At 53.2% G+C, this 13,858-nt stretch overlaps 6 protein-coding genes across 6 annotated transcripts; 4 read left to right on the top strand and 2 right to left on the bottom strand.

Annotated features, from left to right (window-relative positions):
• Positions 1-787: 787 nt before the first annotated feature.
• Positions 788-1,144, top strand: IAQ61_004070 (uncharacterized protein; the record flags this gene model as incomplete). Its single annotated transcript, XM_003838677.2, has 1 exon — positions 788-1,144. One exon carries the CDS (start codon positions 788-790, stop codon positions 1,142-1,144), a length of 357 nt encoding a protein of 118 aa, XP_003838725.2.
• Positions 1,145-1,281: 137 nt separating this feature from the next.
• IAQ61_004071 (uncharacterized protein) lies at positions 1,282-3,263 on the top strand (the record flags this gene model as incomplete). The annotated part of the gene is made up of 2 exons (XM_003838678.2): positions 1,282-2,037; positions 2,100-3,263. Exons 1-2 carry the CDS (start codon positions 1,756-1,758, stop codon positions 3,261-3,263), a joined length of 1,446 nt encoding a protein of 481 aa, XP_003838726.2. The 5' UTR covers positions 1,282-1,755.
• A 1,233-nt stretch (positions 3,264-4,496) lies between these two features.
• ALTA7 (Minor allergen Alt a 7) lies at positions 4,497-5,243 on the top strand (the record flags this gene model as incomplete). The annotated part of the gene is made up of 2 exons (XM_066096192.1): positions 4,497-4,609; positions 4,742-5,243. The coding sequence occupies 2 exons, from the start codon at positions 4,497-4,499 to the stop codon at positions 5,241-5,243; spliced, it is 615 nt and encodes a 204-aa protein (XP_065953510.1).
• A 547-nt stretch (positions 5,244-5,790) lies between these two features.
• IAQ61_004073 (uncharacterized protein) lies at positions 5,791-7,859 on the bottom strand (the record flags this gene model as incomplete). The annotated part of the gene is made up of 3 exons (XM_066096193.1): positions 5,791-5,810; positions 5,867-6,115; positions 6,200-7,859. 3 exons carry the CDS (start codon positions 7,857-7,859, stop codon positions 5,791-5,793), a joined length of 1,929 nt encoding a protein of 642 aa, XP_065953511.1.
• A 344-nt stretch (positions 7,860-8,203) lies between these two features.
• IAQ61_004074 (uncharacterized protein) lies at positions 8,204-9,469 on the bottom strand (the record flags this gene model as incomplete). Its single annotated transcript, XM_003838680.2, has 1 exon — positions 8,204-9,469. One exon carries the CDS (start codon positions 9,467-9,469, stop codon positions 8,204-8,206), a length of 1,266 nt encoding a protein of 421 aa, XP_003838728.2.
• A 255-nt stretch (positions 9,470-9,724) lies between these two features.
• On the top strand, positions 9,725-12,096 carry IAQ61_004075 (uncharacterized protein). Its single transcript, XM_066096194.1, has 3 exons — positions 9,725-10,018; positions 10,090-11,326; positions 11,375-12,096. Exons 1-3 carry the CDS (start codon positions 9,811-9,813, stop codon positions 11,658-11,660), a joined length of 1,731 nt encoding a protein of 576 aa, XP_065953512.1. The 5' UTR covers positions 9,725-9,810; the 3' UTR covers positions 11,661-12,096.
• Positions 12,097-13,858: the final 1,762 nt, after the last annotated feature.

The raw sequence follows: 13,858 nt of genomic DNA on the forward strand, positions 1-13,858 counted from the left end.
AGTCAGGGGCGAATGGATCGTGCCGGTGAGATTGGATCGCAATTGCGTGATGGTGATGCTCGCTACTCGTCGGTGCATTTAGCCATGCACATGGCCGTTGCAGTTGCCTACCGGTACACGCCCGAGTTGATTCGTTCTGGACGGTGGTTGAATCGTGCAGCGCAGTCAAGAAGAGAAATTTTGCAACGGTTAGGATCGCCTTGAGGTGCTCGGCTCTGCAACTGGAGCCAAGGGCAGGCACAGTAGAGTACTCTACTGTGCCATCTTCTAGTAGTTCCCGTAGTTAAGGGCTACGATGCTGGCGTTGTGGAGATGGTGCAGAGCGGGGAAGGTTCTTAAACGTAACAAATTGCCCCATGAGTAACCTGAAAGACGGTGTTGGAGAGCCCTAGCTTGGGTTGCTGATGCACACGAGAACATGGTGTTGCGGCAGGAGCAGCAAATGCGGTGCGCTGTGCAGCCTGTGCAGTGCATCGTGATGCACTCTCGTGGGATGCGTCCATTGGACTGAGTGAACGTGGTGGTGGTGATGGTCGTGGTGGTGGTTGGGGTCATCAATGGTGCATCAGCACACAGTTGGGAAAGTATCACTGTATTACTGAGCTTTCCTCAGCGTCGCAAAATGGCGATTTCCTTTTCTTGTTCACTACATCCAAGCCATGTCTTTCCACACCGATGGCGAGACAGGTGTGGTCACAGCCGTTGGGAGGAGGGACGGTGGGTTGCCAATGTCCAACAAAGCGACATTGTGCCATGTTTCCGTGAGACCGAATTGAGTCGTTTCACCATGGGACGACTGTGTGGGATGGGAGCCAACATACATCGGGCCAACAATCAATCGCTCGTCGCTCGTCGCTTGATGCAAGGACGCCAACCGGCCACGACACGTACAATCACGGTTGGCCGACGCAGCACTGGTCTTGCCAGAGGGGGGGAAGAGAGGCGCGGCCAGGGACTCGAGGAGGCAAAGGACAGACACGGTCGCACGGTCTCATCCAGAGAATTCTGCGAGAAAAAGATGTGTCAGAAAACAGTTTCCATTACCCCCAAGATATTCAGGACGGGCCTCGTGACCAAGGTCTGGGAACCCGCTTACTGGGAAAAAGCAGCCAAACCCGGGGTCGTGCCAAGGCCTCTGACGTAAAACCGAAGCCAGGTCGGCCAGGCAAAAGACCAGGGCTGCCTTTGCGCCTTTCCCCCCTCGCAAAACTCGAACGGCGTGCAAACAACTGGACTTTGCAAAGCACATGTGCCTGTGCCCATTGGCCCAACGCCCCCCCCCCCCGTCGTTCATTCTCCAGACTTCCTCGCCCTTGGCCGGACTGCGCCTAGGGCCTGACGTCCGTCCGACGCGTTGGCGCGCTGCTGCTGGTGCGGCAAGCAGAAGCTGGAGTCACGATTGACTCTGGACTAACAAAACGTACCACCAAGGGCCCCCCCCTTTGTCCACATAAAACTCTGCAATTCCGGGGAAAATGCCAGCACCTGATGGCTATAAGAGTCGCCTCCCGGCTTTTCACAGCCATTTTGACATCATCTGACTGACCTGTACATTCCTCCCCTCAACCCTAAGCACCACCCTAAGCACCACCACTACCACCACCAAACAAGCGGCCGCCACCCTATATAAAGGCAGTCAGCCTCACACCATACCACACCACACCACCACCACCTCCAACATCACCACCCTGCTCTGTTCCACTGTCCCGTCCCACACAGACACAGACCCATCCAAACGCCTCTTGGGTAAATTCAATGCACATCAACGACCTCCCCTACGAGATTCTTACGCAGATCCTGGGAGAGGTTGCCAAAGCCAATATACGTGATGGGCCCACCTATACTTTTGGCCTGTCCCAAGCACCGCTGCCACTCCAAAAGGCCCCTCTTCAGCGTTATGTGAGGGGACCTGTACCGCCAGAGCTCCTCAAGTGGGACGCCACGGCTGCACTCCGCTCCGTCTGCTGGAAGTGGCACGAGTGGGCATTGGAGCATTCTCTTCGCGACCTGTACATTCGCCGATGGAAAGGTGGAGAGGTAAGACCACTCCAACTCTTTTCTCTTTCAAGGCACACGAGGAAGATGCTGATTGTACGCAGAGATGGGCCGAGCTTTCCAACCGCCGTGAGAGCTATCCGCTTTACGAACTAATCGATCGTCCCACAGGGACAGCCGTCTACCGCGATCCCTTTGCATCCCTTAAGCGGACCGTCAGCATTCACAAAGACTACCCACAGGTGGCTTCGAAGATTCGACGCATGTGGGTACACGGCTTCTACACGGCTGAAACGGATCGCCTCGTGTTTGAGTCTTTGAAGAATTGCACCAACCTGACTTCTTTGTCTCTTCCATGGACCACAATCAGGCATCTCGATGCCAAGTCATGGCGGACCATCTTGATGGGTAGCGGAAGGCCCCTGGAGTCTTTGGAGCTCCAATGCACCGATCCTACGTCGCAACAAGCCGCGGACAAAGACAACCAAGTCGATCTCCAACCTCTGCAGTCTGCAAACTTCAGCCAGTTGCGGCGGCTCAAGATCTTCGGCGATACCTCCTTTATGCCCATCACCGATAGGGATCTCTTTGCCATTGCGCGCACAGCGACCCAACTCGAGGAGTTCCACTTGACCTGCAACTCTTCCATCACGATAGATGGTGTCATGGCCATTGTCAAGGCGTCGCGCAAGACGCTCAGGGTACTCGAGCACAGCCCGCGGTCGCAGGATGGCTTCTGGCACCCTCACCCTGGTTCTCCAAGCGACAGCGAGCATTTGTGCGAGACATTCCGCAACTGTCCCAAGCTGGAGACATTGTCCATTTCGCTGCCGTCCATGTGCGCAGACCTTTTCTCAAACGAGAATGTCAAGTTTGCTGGAGATCTGCAGGTGCGCGCGCTCCATCTTTGCGAGCATGAGCATGGCCGTTCGACACAGGAAGCCACGGACGCGCTGCAAAAGCTTCTTGAGCAGGCTCGCCAGCTTATTCAGCGCCGCGCTTCTGGCACCCTGCCCCGTGAGCTGTACATTGAACTATTCTTCGCAGGCTGCATTTTTGAACCTGGTTTCGAGGCTGTCCACGGTGACTTCTCGCTGGCTCAGATTTCATCCGACGGTTACTGGCCACAGAATGCGGCCTTCAGTGGAAAGGGTCCTTACGGCAGCACCGGCTTGTACGAGAAAGAGCAGGAAGGCCCCTTCCAACGCATCGACGAGGAACAGTTCCTGGCCGGTGTGCGCAACAGGTTGCACTCGATCCAGACCTAAGTGCAAGACGCATTTCCATTCTCTGGGGTCGACTACTTCTCTTCACCTGTACACTTTTACGACTTCACAACTTTTAACGACTTACGACCGACCACATGCACGAGCAGTAGGCCTGGGGCCAACGATACCAGGTCCGTTGCAACCCACGTTTTCTCTTGCATGCATCTGGCGAAATTTTACACCAAAAAAAAAGCATTCAAATAGCGTGTCTTTCCAAATAGCGTGTCTTTCCACTTTCTGAGCACTTCGGGACGGCCGGATGCCTCCTCTCTGCTTCATCATTAGCATTTTAGCGGGTTCTAGCAGGCAGTGTATGCCAATATATCTTTTGTCTTGTCTCACCACACCATGGCTCCGAAACTCTATGTGATGATCATGAAGTGTATACTTGTTTGATGAACCCAAATAAACATGCAGAAAGATGTACGGTGAACAAATTTCTTCAACCTCGCCTTGGCAATCATGTTTCCCCGCTTCAACAGCATGCTGCCCAAAGCGGCCTAGCTCATGTTCCCACTCATCTGCTCACTCAGCGTTCCGTAAGCCCAAGCCTTCTGCCTCAACACACAGACAGCCAGGCAATCGACTCAAAATCAGCCCCTCATGAGATGGCAAAACGCCTTGTGCAAGTCCCGTTGGCCATCTTTCCCTAAACAGCAGAAACCCACAAGTCCCCTTACAGCATGCTGATAAAAGCATCACCAAGCAAGCTGTCCCCCGATAGTACAGGTCAAGAACTAAGAAAAAGCGCGGAACCGGAAACAGAAGATTGCCATGGCGGCACGAGACTTCCGCGTCCTTAGTCAATGTTCATGTAATCATCTGAAGCCAGCAAACGCCAGGTTCCGCACCAAGTCAGCCAATGCGACACCCGCAAACAAGCAAGATAGGCCCGATGGCGCTGCCGTGTGGCGTACCAGCGTGGGTACGATTGGGCGATCGGGGTTCAGTTTGCGGATGCATAAGAGTAGAGTACCATACTGTACGTAGTTGGCCTATCTTTTGCAAGCAGGGCCAGAGACACATGGGTACGGGGAGATATGGCATGGGATGGCATGATGTTGTTAGGTTGCTGGCGTGGGTATATATATATATATGGGATGGGATGGGGTGGGCGTTGTACCCCTCGATTCCTTCTGCTCCTCTCTGTTGTTGTTACCCCTCTTTGGCTCCTCCTCGACCTCCAGGACTCCTCCTCCCTCCTCAGCCTTTTGAGATTTACATTTGTTCAAGATGGCTCCTAAGATTGCGATTGTTTACTACTCCATGTATGGGCACATCAAGCAGATGGCCGATGCCGAGCTCAAGGGTATTCAATCTGCTGGCGGCGATGCCCAACTCTTCCAGTATGTTGTTTCTATTATCCTCTCCCCCTTCCCATACCTAGCAGGAATGAATACCCCACCATCAACCCAGACAAAAAAATACAGAAAGAAAGAGCATGAACCCCATAACTAACCACTACATCTTCTCTCCAGAGTCGCAGAAACCCTCCCAGAAGAAGTCCTCGCCAAAATGCACGCACCCCCCAAACCAACCGACATCCCCACCCTCTCCGACCCTTCCAAACTAGAAGAGTTTGATGCCATCCTCTTTGGCATCCCCACCCGCTACGGCAACTTCCCCGCCCAATTCAAAGCCTTCTGGGACAAGACCGGCGGCCAATGGGCCAAGGGCTCCTACTGGGGCAAATACGCCGGCGTCTTCGTGTCGACGGGGACCCCGGGCGGCGGCCAGGAATCCACCGTCATCAGCACGATGAGCACGCTCGTCCACCACGGCTTCATCTACGTGCCCCTCGGCTACAAGACGACGTTTGCCCAGCTGACCAACCTCGACGAGGTCCATGGCGGGTCTCCATGGGGCGCCGGTACGTTTGCAGGCGGCGATGGGTCCAGGCAGCCCACTGCGCTGGAGCTGGGCGTTGCGGAGGCCCAGGGTAAGGCGTTTTATGAGGCGGTGGCCAAGGCGCATCCGTGACTAGATGGTAGTAAAGGCGAGGCAGGCAAGGAGGAGACGGCCGCTGCTGCTCCTGCTGCTCCTGCTCCTGCTGCTGCTAGTGCTACGCAGTCCAGCTCTGCAGCCAATGCGACGGTGCCTCAGAAGAAGGAAAGGGATGGCGAGGGGCCCTGCGGACTCCCAAGTAAATGCGATATCATGTGATTAAATCACCCTCGGGTATAAGAAAGCTAGAAAATAGACGGACATGAAATATTTCAAACATACCTTGGTCGCAAAGACGCATCAAGTAAGAGCCAAGGAAAGTCACACCTCCAACTTCAGGCACAGCATGAACAATTCTATTGAAAAATTCGGGTATCAACCAAGCCAAACGAGAACAAAAAGTGAGGAACACAACGCCAACATTTAAATCCCCGTTGGATAATCATCTTCACCGCCGTCAACCACCACCCATCAAACCCCCTGTTTTCCCCCATCATGCCTAAAAACCCCATCAACCCACTCCCCCACCTCCCCCACCTTCCCCTTAACCCACTCCCACCACCCCCCTTTTTTCTCACCCTTCTCACCCTTCTCCCCTTCCTCCTCCCCCACCCCCTCCTCTCCCCCTCCTGCCCCCTCCATCTCCCCCACACCCCCACCCCCAAGCTCAAACCCAACAGACGAAGCCGCAACCCCCGCCAAAGTCCCGAGCGACGTCGACATTGTCGCCAGAGAAGCCGAGACCGAGACGGGGCTTGACAAAGGCGGATCAGAAGGTGTATATATATCCGCGGGGATGGAATCGTTGTGGTGGCCCGAGGGAGTGAGTGGGAGGCGGAGAGTGCCGTTGTTGGGGGCGGGGGTGAGGTGGAGGGTGTCACAGATGATGTTGTAGAGGTGGATGTTTTCTGGAATGGGGGGTTAGTGGTGGGTTGGGTGGGTATTTCTCCGACTTGCCGGTGTGTGTGTATGTATGTGTGTGATTGACTTACGAAAAGGCTCCATTTTGCTGCCGGGCACGTGTTTGAAGGCTGGGCCCCGAGCTATGAAGATCGCACGCATGAGCGGATGTTCGTGGTCGTAGCCGTGGAGGCCGCGGGGATGATAGATGTCGCTTTTTTGCCGGCCTTGTTCGACGTTGAATTCATCCTTTGTCACAATCGCCCAGCCTGTTTTCGGCACGATCCAGAGCGGTGCGATGCGTGGGTTGTTGGAGAAGTGGTAGCGGTCTGGCATGTCGTGGTCGCGGAGGTAGACGTCGATGTTGGGGTTGTGTTTTGCTTTTTCCTTGAGTTGCGTGTGGATTCGTGCGAGGTCGTCTGGGTTCATGGGACGGAGGCCGTAGAGGGGCCAGCCGTCGATGTGGGAGAGTTCTGTGGGGTCGACGAGGTCTTCGAGTTGGATGAGGCGCGAGACGTCTGTCGTTGCCATGCCGTGATCAGATACGACGACGACGTTGACGATATCTGTCAGGTTGCGCGCCTCAAGACCGCTCAGAATGGAGCCGAGCATGGCGTCTGTCTCTGCGATCGTCTTGCGAATCTCGGTGCTGTTGGGTCCGTGGAGGTGGCCGTCAGCGTCGACGTTGGGCACATAGGCAGCGATGAGCTGAGGGCGTGGTGTTGTAGCTTTTGCGCCGATGTCGTGGGGTCCAGGCGTATCAAGTAGGTCCATGATGCGATTCACCTTCTTGGACAACAGTTCAGAGCCGTTGTACTTGTCAACGTACGCGATTTGTTGATCTTGGACGTGTGCCTCTGAGCCAGGCCACATGTGCACGGCTGTGCGCACGTTTTGCTTCTCAGCAGTCACCCAGATGGGCTCACCACCCCACCAGTGCGACTGTAGACTCCGCTCTGGATCTGTGTAGTAGAACTCCTTCTCCAGCGCAGGATCCCAGAACGTGTTTCCAACAACGCCATGTGCTTCCGGATACATTCCTGTCGCCATCGTGTAGTGATTTGGAAACGTAACACTGGGAAAGCTGGGAAGCATATACTGTGGCGAAATCCCTTCTTGTACGAATCGGTTGAGAGTCGGCGTAAGATTGCGGTACAGGAAGTCGGCGCGGAAGCCATCGAGTGAAATGAGAATCGTTGTAGGCGCGAAGAGCGAAGTACCATTTGACACCAGGGCGGATGCAGCCAGAACATCCTTTGGCATCGAAAGACGGTATGAGGCAATGAGAAGTAGAACAAACAGAGCGACGATTGCCGTATATATGCCTATCCGCCGCCAAATTCGTATGCGCTTTGCCTTTCTCTGTTCCCCAATTGCGTGTAACCTCTGCTCGTCACTCTCCTCACTTTTGCGCGCTCTCAAGCTCGTACTCGAATCTCCGACGCCTTCTTCCATCTCATACATCAACGCCCTCTCTTCCCCGCTGCCGCCCCTTTTGCGCTCGCTCATCTCCTTCTTCTGCGACCATTTGCCGATCCTAACATTTGAGCCTTTTTGGCCCAAAACGCCATCATTGCGCGTCAAGAGTTTCTCACGTTCGTCTTCGGATTCGAGAATATCGTGGTCGTTATCAGACAGGTCGTTTGGTGGCCGGCCATTGTGCAAGTCGGAGTCTGAGGTGTTGTCTTGAAGGATATGATCATCGTCCAGGCTTACGCTACGCTTGCGCTCTCTGCGCGGCTTTGGGGGCATTTTTGGTTGACTGTGGAGCCTTGGAGATCACATCGTGGAACTTGTGGAAGACGTTGCGCAACTTTCCGGAATTTGAAACATTGATGAGGTGTGACCGATCAGCCTTGGGGGTTGGGCTTGGCGTTTGCGTCTCATGCACAGCATTCCAAGGTTGGAAGAAGTGCTGACATGGCCTTTAGACACTTGCAAATCACAAACAGTTTGGGCACGAGTACCATGAAAGGTGAAAATTCCTGCATGCTGTTCCTGAAATAATTACAGGATGTATGTAATGTGATTGTATCTATTCAAAACTCGCAATTGTCGCCGAGTGAATTACAATCACTACGACTCAGGTCCAGCGTCTATACCGGCTTCTTTTGCCTTAATTTCGCCTGCAAGACAACAGACCCTTCTGCATCATACCAATTTAGATGAGAGATATAGCCCCCAGAAGACAGCCATAGCTGTAGCCACATGTGTTCAACAACTTCTGCCCAGCAATACAGTCTGATCTCGCCCATTTCGTGCGGAGACTTGGGGATTCGATGAAGTGTCGTACCCCAACCCAACTTTTCCTTGAGAAGATAGTCTTGCAATGACGACCAGAAGCTCAATTGTGCCTCGACTGGCCAGGTAGCACAGTTCACAACCCAGTATCCTCGATCATCATCATTCGGCTTGTACTTCCTCCGGACGAGGTGATACCGATTCGGATGTCTATTTTTGACCAACTTAAGGTAGGATGTAGTTTGCGAAGGTAGTCCATCAGGCTGTAATACTGAGACTTCTGGAGGCGGCGGGAAAACATGGATCGGAAGTTCGCAAAAGTCGTAGACCTCAGCGGTCGAAGTCGCAGGAACTAGGGATTGCACATTTCCTACAACATTGAAGCTACTTGATGCAGAGTTGTTCGATTGAAGTGTTGCAGAAAAGGCATCTACGTCCGGTCTCGATGTTCCAGCTGAAGAGGCCGTTTCATGTACCCGAGCAGTGACAAGCTCGTGTTGATCATCAGGCACGTCCGACAACTGAAAAATGCCCGTGTATTCTTCAGAATTGGCTTCACTTTCGGAAGTGTCTTCAGAAGTGGTCGAGTGACTTTCTTCCAGTTGGCTCTGCAGCGCTTGCATTGCCAGCTGGGTGTCTTCGATGAAGGCTGTGTCAGCACCATCATCCTCATCATCTCGCATCTGCGATTGAAGTCGCGGAGATCGAAAGCTCTTGGAGGAACTTGTCTTTGGTGTGATCTTATCTTTCCAGTTTTGATGGATGCGTTCTAGTCGGGCCAGCCGACTTGACATCAGTATGGAGCCATACTCGGTCGAGTCACCGTTAGTCTGACTAGGGCCTTGTGTGTACGAGTTCACATGATCCTCGGATGATAGACGAGACGGAAAGCTGCCAAAGGAATCTTTGCTGGAAGCAGTAATAGAGGTGGTGATAATGTCCAGGTTGTTGTCACATGCTGATGCACCATTGGGTCTTCCAGGGATACAGTCTGTTAGATCTGGGTCGCGTAAAGCTCTAGATGGCTCGAAGTCATGGTATGCGTCCACCAGAGATTGGTACAGGTCGTCAGTCTGTCGAGTTGCAGGCGCGGAGATGTGTGCAAGTATCTCATCGGTCATGGTTGAAGCGCATCAAATAAGCTCGATTCGTAGTGATGGCCATCATATAACGGTAAGAGGCTACTGCGCGCGGTCCAACAAACAAAGAGAGAAAGACAGAGTGTGTGCGCGCACAGAGCAGGTCCAAAACAGCACTGGTGAGTGGGAGTCGAGAGGAGTCGGAGACCCATGCGCGGCTTGGCGTTGCACATGTGGTCGACGTCTGAGTGAATGGACCAGCGCGGGGTTCGGTTGTTTGATTTTCCTCTAGCGCGACAATCTTGGCAGCCCACTTCGATTTCGTGAGGTATTGTGCGGCGGCGACGAAGACGACGTCTCCCGAGAAAAGTTACGACAACAACATGGCGCCCGCTTCACTCCTGGACCTTGTGTCCGCACTGCCCACCTCGGAAGGATGGGGTCCTACGGTCTCCACCGAGACGATGCTCGACGGCGTGCCCTTCGCGCCCTACTCAAAGGCCGACAAGCTGGGCCGCATGGCCGACTGGACAGAGGGCAAGGACCGTGAACGTGGTGGACGCCAGCAGTATGGCAACCGCAACTACAGAGGTAGGACAGACGATGTGTCACGTGGATTACAGCTACAAGTGATGAGACGTTCTAACAAATTGCCTTCGCAGACCAGCAAGTGTACGGCGCAAACCAGCAGACCAATCCATTCGCCATCCAGGCCGCAGAGGAAGAAGCCACCTTCTCTGTGGTCGATAACACCCGCACATCAGCTCGAGGACGTGGATTCGGACGTGGAGGCGGTACAGTGTTCCGTGGACGCGGACAGCGTGGTGGACCAGCACAGCGCGGCGGACGGGGAACTTTCCAGCGCGTGGGTGGCCGGGGTGGACAACAGGGCTACGACAACCAGCGTGGTGGGGGCCGCGGCGGTCGGGGAGGTCGACGATTCGGCTGGAGGGACGACAAGCCACAGCGCAATCGCGATGCGTCTGTTCAGGTCAAGCCTGAGTGGAACGTCATGGAGGAGATTGACTTTTCTCGTCTGGCTAAACTGAATTTGGACACTGGCGACGGCGAGGACATGGACAGCTATGGTTTCCTCTACTACTACGACCGCAGCTACGATAAGCAGCCTGGTGCGAAGACGTCGGAGCGCAGGCTCAACGTACTCGACCGCGCCGCCTACAACGTCACCACTTCCAGCGATCCAATTATCCAAGAACTTGCCGACAAGGACGAGGCCACAGTCTTTGCTACCGACAGTGTTCTGTCCATGCTCATGTGCGCGACAAAATCTGTCTACTCCTGGGATCTCGTCTTCTCCAAGAGGGGCAACAAGGTCTTCATTGACAAGCGCGATGGTTCAGCTCTGGACATGGTCACTGTCAACGAGAACGCCGCAGATGCGCCCCTCGAGATCTCCGAGGGCAACAAGGACTCAATGAACAGCCCAGGCGCCCTCATGCTTGAAGCCACCCACATCAATAACGTCTTCCCCCTGCAGGTCGTGTCCGAGTCAGAGACGAACAAGGTCAACATGCCACACGAGCACCCCTTCTACAACAGTGAAGTCGAGACCGATCCTCCTGCATCCAAGGCCTACAGGTACCGCCGCTTCGATTTGTCGCTGGAGAAGGACGAGGAGCCACTCCACTTGATTGTACGAACAGAGCTGGATGCGGTTGTCAAGAACAACATCAACGGCGAGGACCAGTACTTGACTATCAAGGCTCTCAATGAATTCGACAACAAGGCACAGGGTGCCGGTGGAGCTCTTGACTGGAGGACCAAGTTGGCCAGCCAAAGGGGTGCTGTCTTGGCTACCGAGATGAAGAACAACTCCTGCAAACTCGCCCGATGGACTGTGCAGAGTATCTTGGCTAAGGCCGACACCATGAAACTTGGGTATGTATATTGGCAATACATGTTCTACATGTACTAACCAAATCGTAGTTTCGTTTCCCGTGCCAACCCCAAGAACAACAATGACCATGTTATTCTCGGTGTTCTAACCAACAAGCCGCGCGACTTCGCCTCCCAGATGGCTCTGAACCTCAACAACGGTTGGGCTATTGTCCGTACCATTGTTGACATGGTACTTCGCATGGACGAGGGCAAGTACGTGTTGGTCAAGGATCCCAACAAGTCTCTTCTTCGCCTGTACTCTGTACCTCCCCACACTTTTGAAGAGGAAGACGTTGAGGACATGCAGGCGCCTGATGAGGAGGATGAGGAGTAATTCTAGTTACAGAGAGAGGAGAATCTGCTTTGCTGCCAGAGATACCTTGTGGATTCTCAAATCATGAAATGAATGGCACGAGAGATCATGCCCAAAAATGATTACGAACGTACTGCCTCTCACTCGAATATTGTTGATTTATTTTCATTGGTTCAAGAAGCTCTCACACAGGTCATGTGGCTTTTATGTAGTGACGTGGGAGCAAACGCAACTCTTGTGCTAATCCCTTCTGTGCACGGTTCTACCTGATGATGCTGCAGTGTTGGATCAGCCGCACGAGGACGAAATTCATGCGTTGGTGGCCGCTTTGCAGAAGCTTGGGGTCAAGGCGGTACGTGTGTTGATGTATCAGGTGTCGCAGGAGGGGCACGGGTTGGGATGGGCCACGACAGGGTTGATCAGGTTAAGAAGTTGGCCTCGGAGGCGGGCCTGGAGGGCAAAGTGGGATTTTTGGGGGGTTTGGGATATCGTTGGCTCTGCTGTTGCTCAGGCTGATTGGGGAGACTGCTCGGGTCCGAGGCGGCAGTAAATTGGCTTTATATTCGCGACTTTGCATTTGAGAAAGTCGGTTACATTGAGTATTCCCAGGGTTGGGACTGCACTGGGGTACTGCGGTGTGTCGGATTCACCGTGAAATCAAGCAGACTGGGAGAGTTTGTGGCTTTTTAAAAAGGGTGTGCGTGTGCATATCCCAACAAGGTTCTTAGATCCTGATATGCCATCCTCATCTCTTCCCGAGTGACGCTAATATTTCCCTACAAGGGGAACTTTCGCTAACGTGCTACAGCAATGATGTAAATAGAGTCTGATCCTACGTGCAATGTCTATACAGACAACTCAACAAACGCATGCAACACAGACCAGCAAACAACATGATGCAAATCAGTCGGCAAATTGGACTAGATGTAAAATCAGGTGGGAATTGAAATTGGAGTAGAAGCTGTATATGCCGCCGTATAGTGTGCTACATCTGTAGTAGCCACCTAGGCTGTAGAGAATAAAGAGGAGAAGAGAGGTTCATTCTCGCAACGCTGCTACTAACACGGATCCATCCAACCCTATCCCCCCCTCCCCCCACCCACTCCAGCAGAAAAAGAAACATAAGCGCGCCTCCCCTGCTCCCTTGCTATCTCTATACCATAATTCCAGCACTCACACAGAAACCATGAATATGTCCTGTGTCCTTGAAGTGTTCAAGAGGCGTATATAACGGCATGAGTCTAAGGTGTACATGGTACGGCTAGGAGTCCTTGGACTAGAGAGGGGAGAGGGGAGAGGGGATGTAGATGTGGGGTGTATTGGTGAGGGGAGAGAAAAAGAGAGAGATGTGGTGGAGTAGAGGTGTAGATATGACAGAGAGGTAGAGGTAGTGTAGGTTGTTGTATAGCTTATCATATACCTCACATCAACATCAACAACCACCCCACTCCACATTACCAGCATCCTACAGCAAACCCAAACAGGCCATTCATTATCCCCTCCTCCGCCTCCCAACTACCTCCACCCCCGTCCCCCCAATCTCACACCCTAGAAACCGCAAAACTGCACGCACTACAAGTCACAACACCCAACACCCAACACCCAAAAAAACCACAGTAAATCACCAAGCAAAATGCAAACCCAATGCAAACCCAAAGCAATGCAAATCCTCAAAACCCAAAAAAATCCCAGAGGCGAAAAAGAATAAAAATTCCAAAAGCCACACCATGGTATCTCCTTCCCCAAGCCCAGAATCAGGAAAGAAAAAAAAAGCCCGAGAGGGGAACACAGAAAAGAAAAATGGGTGAAAGAGAGAAGTGGCGGGTATGATATCCACATCAACATCGACATCAACAATGCGCACAAGCGTAAACGTAAGCGTTAAAGGAAAAAGAACAGAGAAGAGAAGCAAGAAGCCCCATCTCCTGTATTCGCATGACCAAGTATCCTGGAGGTAGGGAGGGATTATAGTGTAGAGAGATAGTGGATATGCACGGCCGGTGATGGTGGGGTTGGCCGTAAAGGAAAGAATGCGTGATGCGTGATGCGTGATGCGTCATGTTCGTGTCCGGATGTAGCGTTGCGTGATAGAGCGTTATGCGTCGTGGGTATATATATATGTGCGCTTGTATGCTTGCGAGAGAGAGGAGGGGGAAGGGGAGGGGGAGTATGAGAGGGAGACGAGAGAAAGAGGGTAAAAGTGCAAGAGTGTACTCCCC

This window comes from Plenodomus lingam (genome assembly GCF_022343315.1).
Source record: "Plenodomus lingam strain CAN1 chromosome Unknown contig_19, whole genome shotgun sequence".
Taxonomy (NCBI): domain Eukaryota; kingdom Fungi; phylum Ascomycota; class Dothideomycetes; order Pleosporales; family Leptosphaeriaceae; genus Plenodomus; species Plenodomus lingam.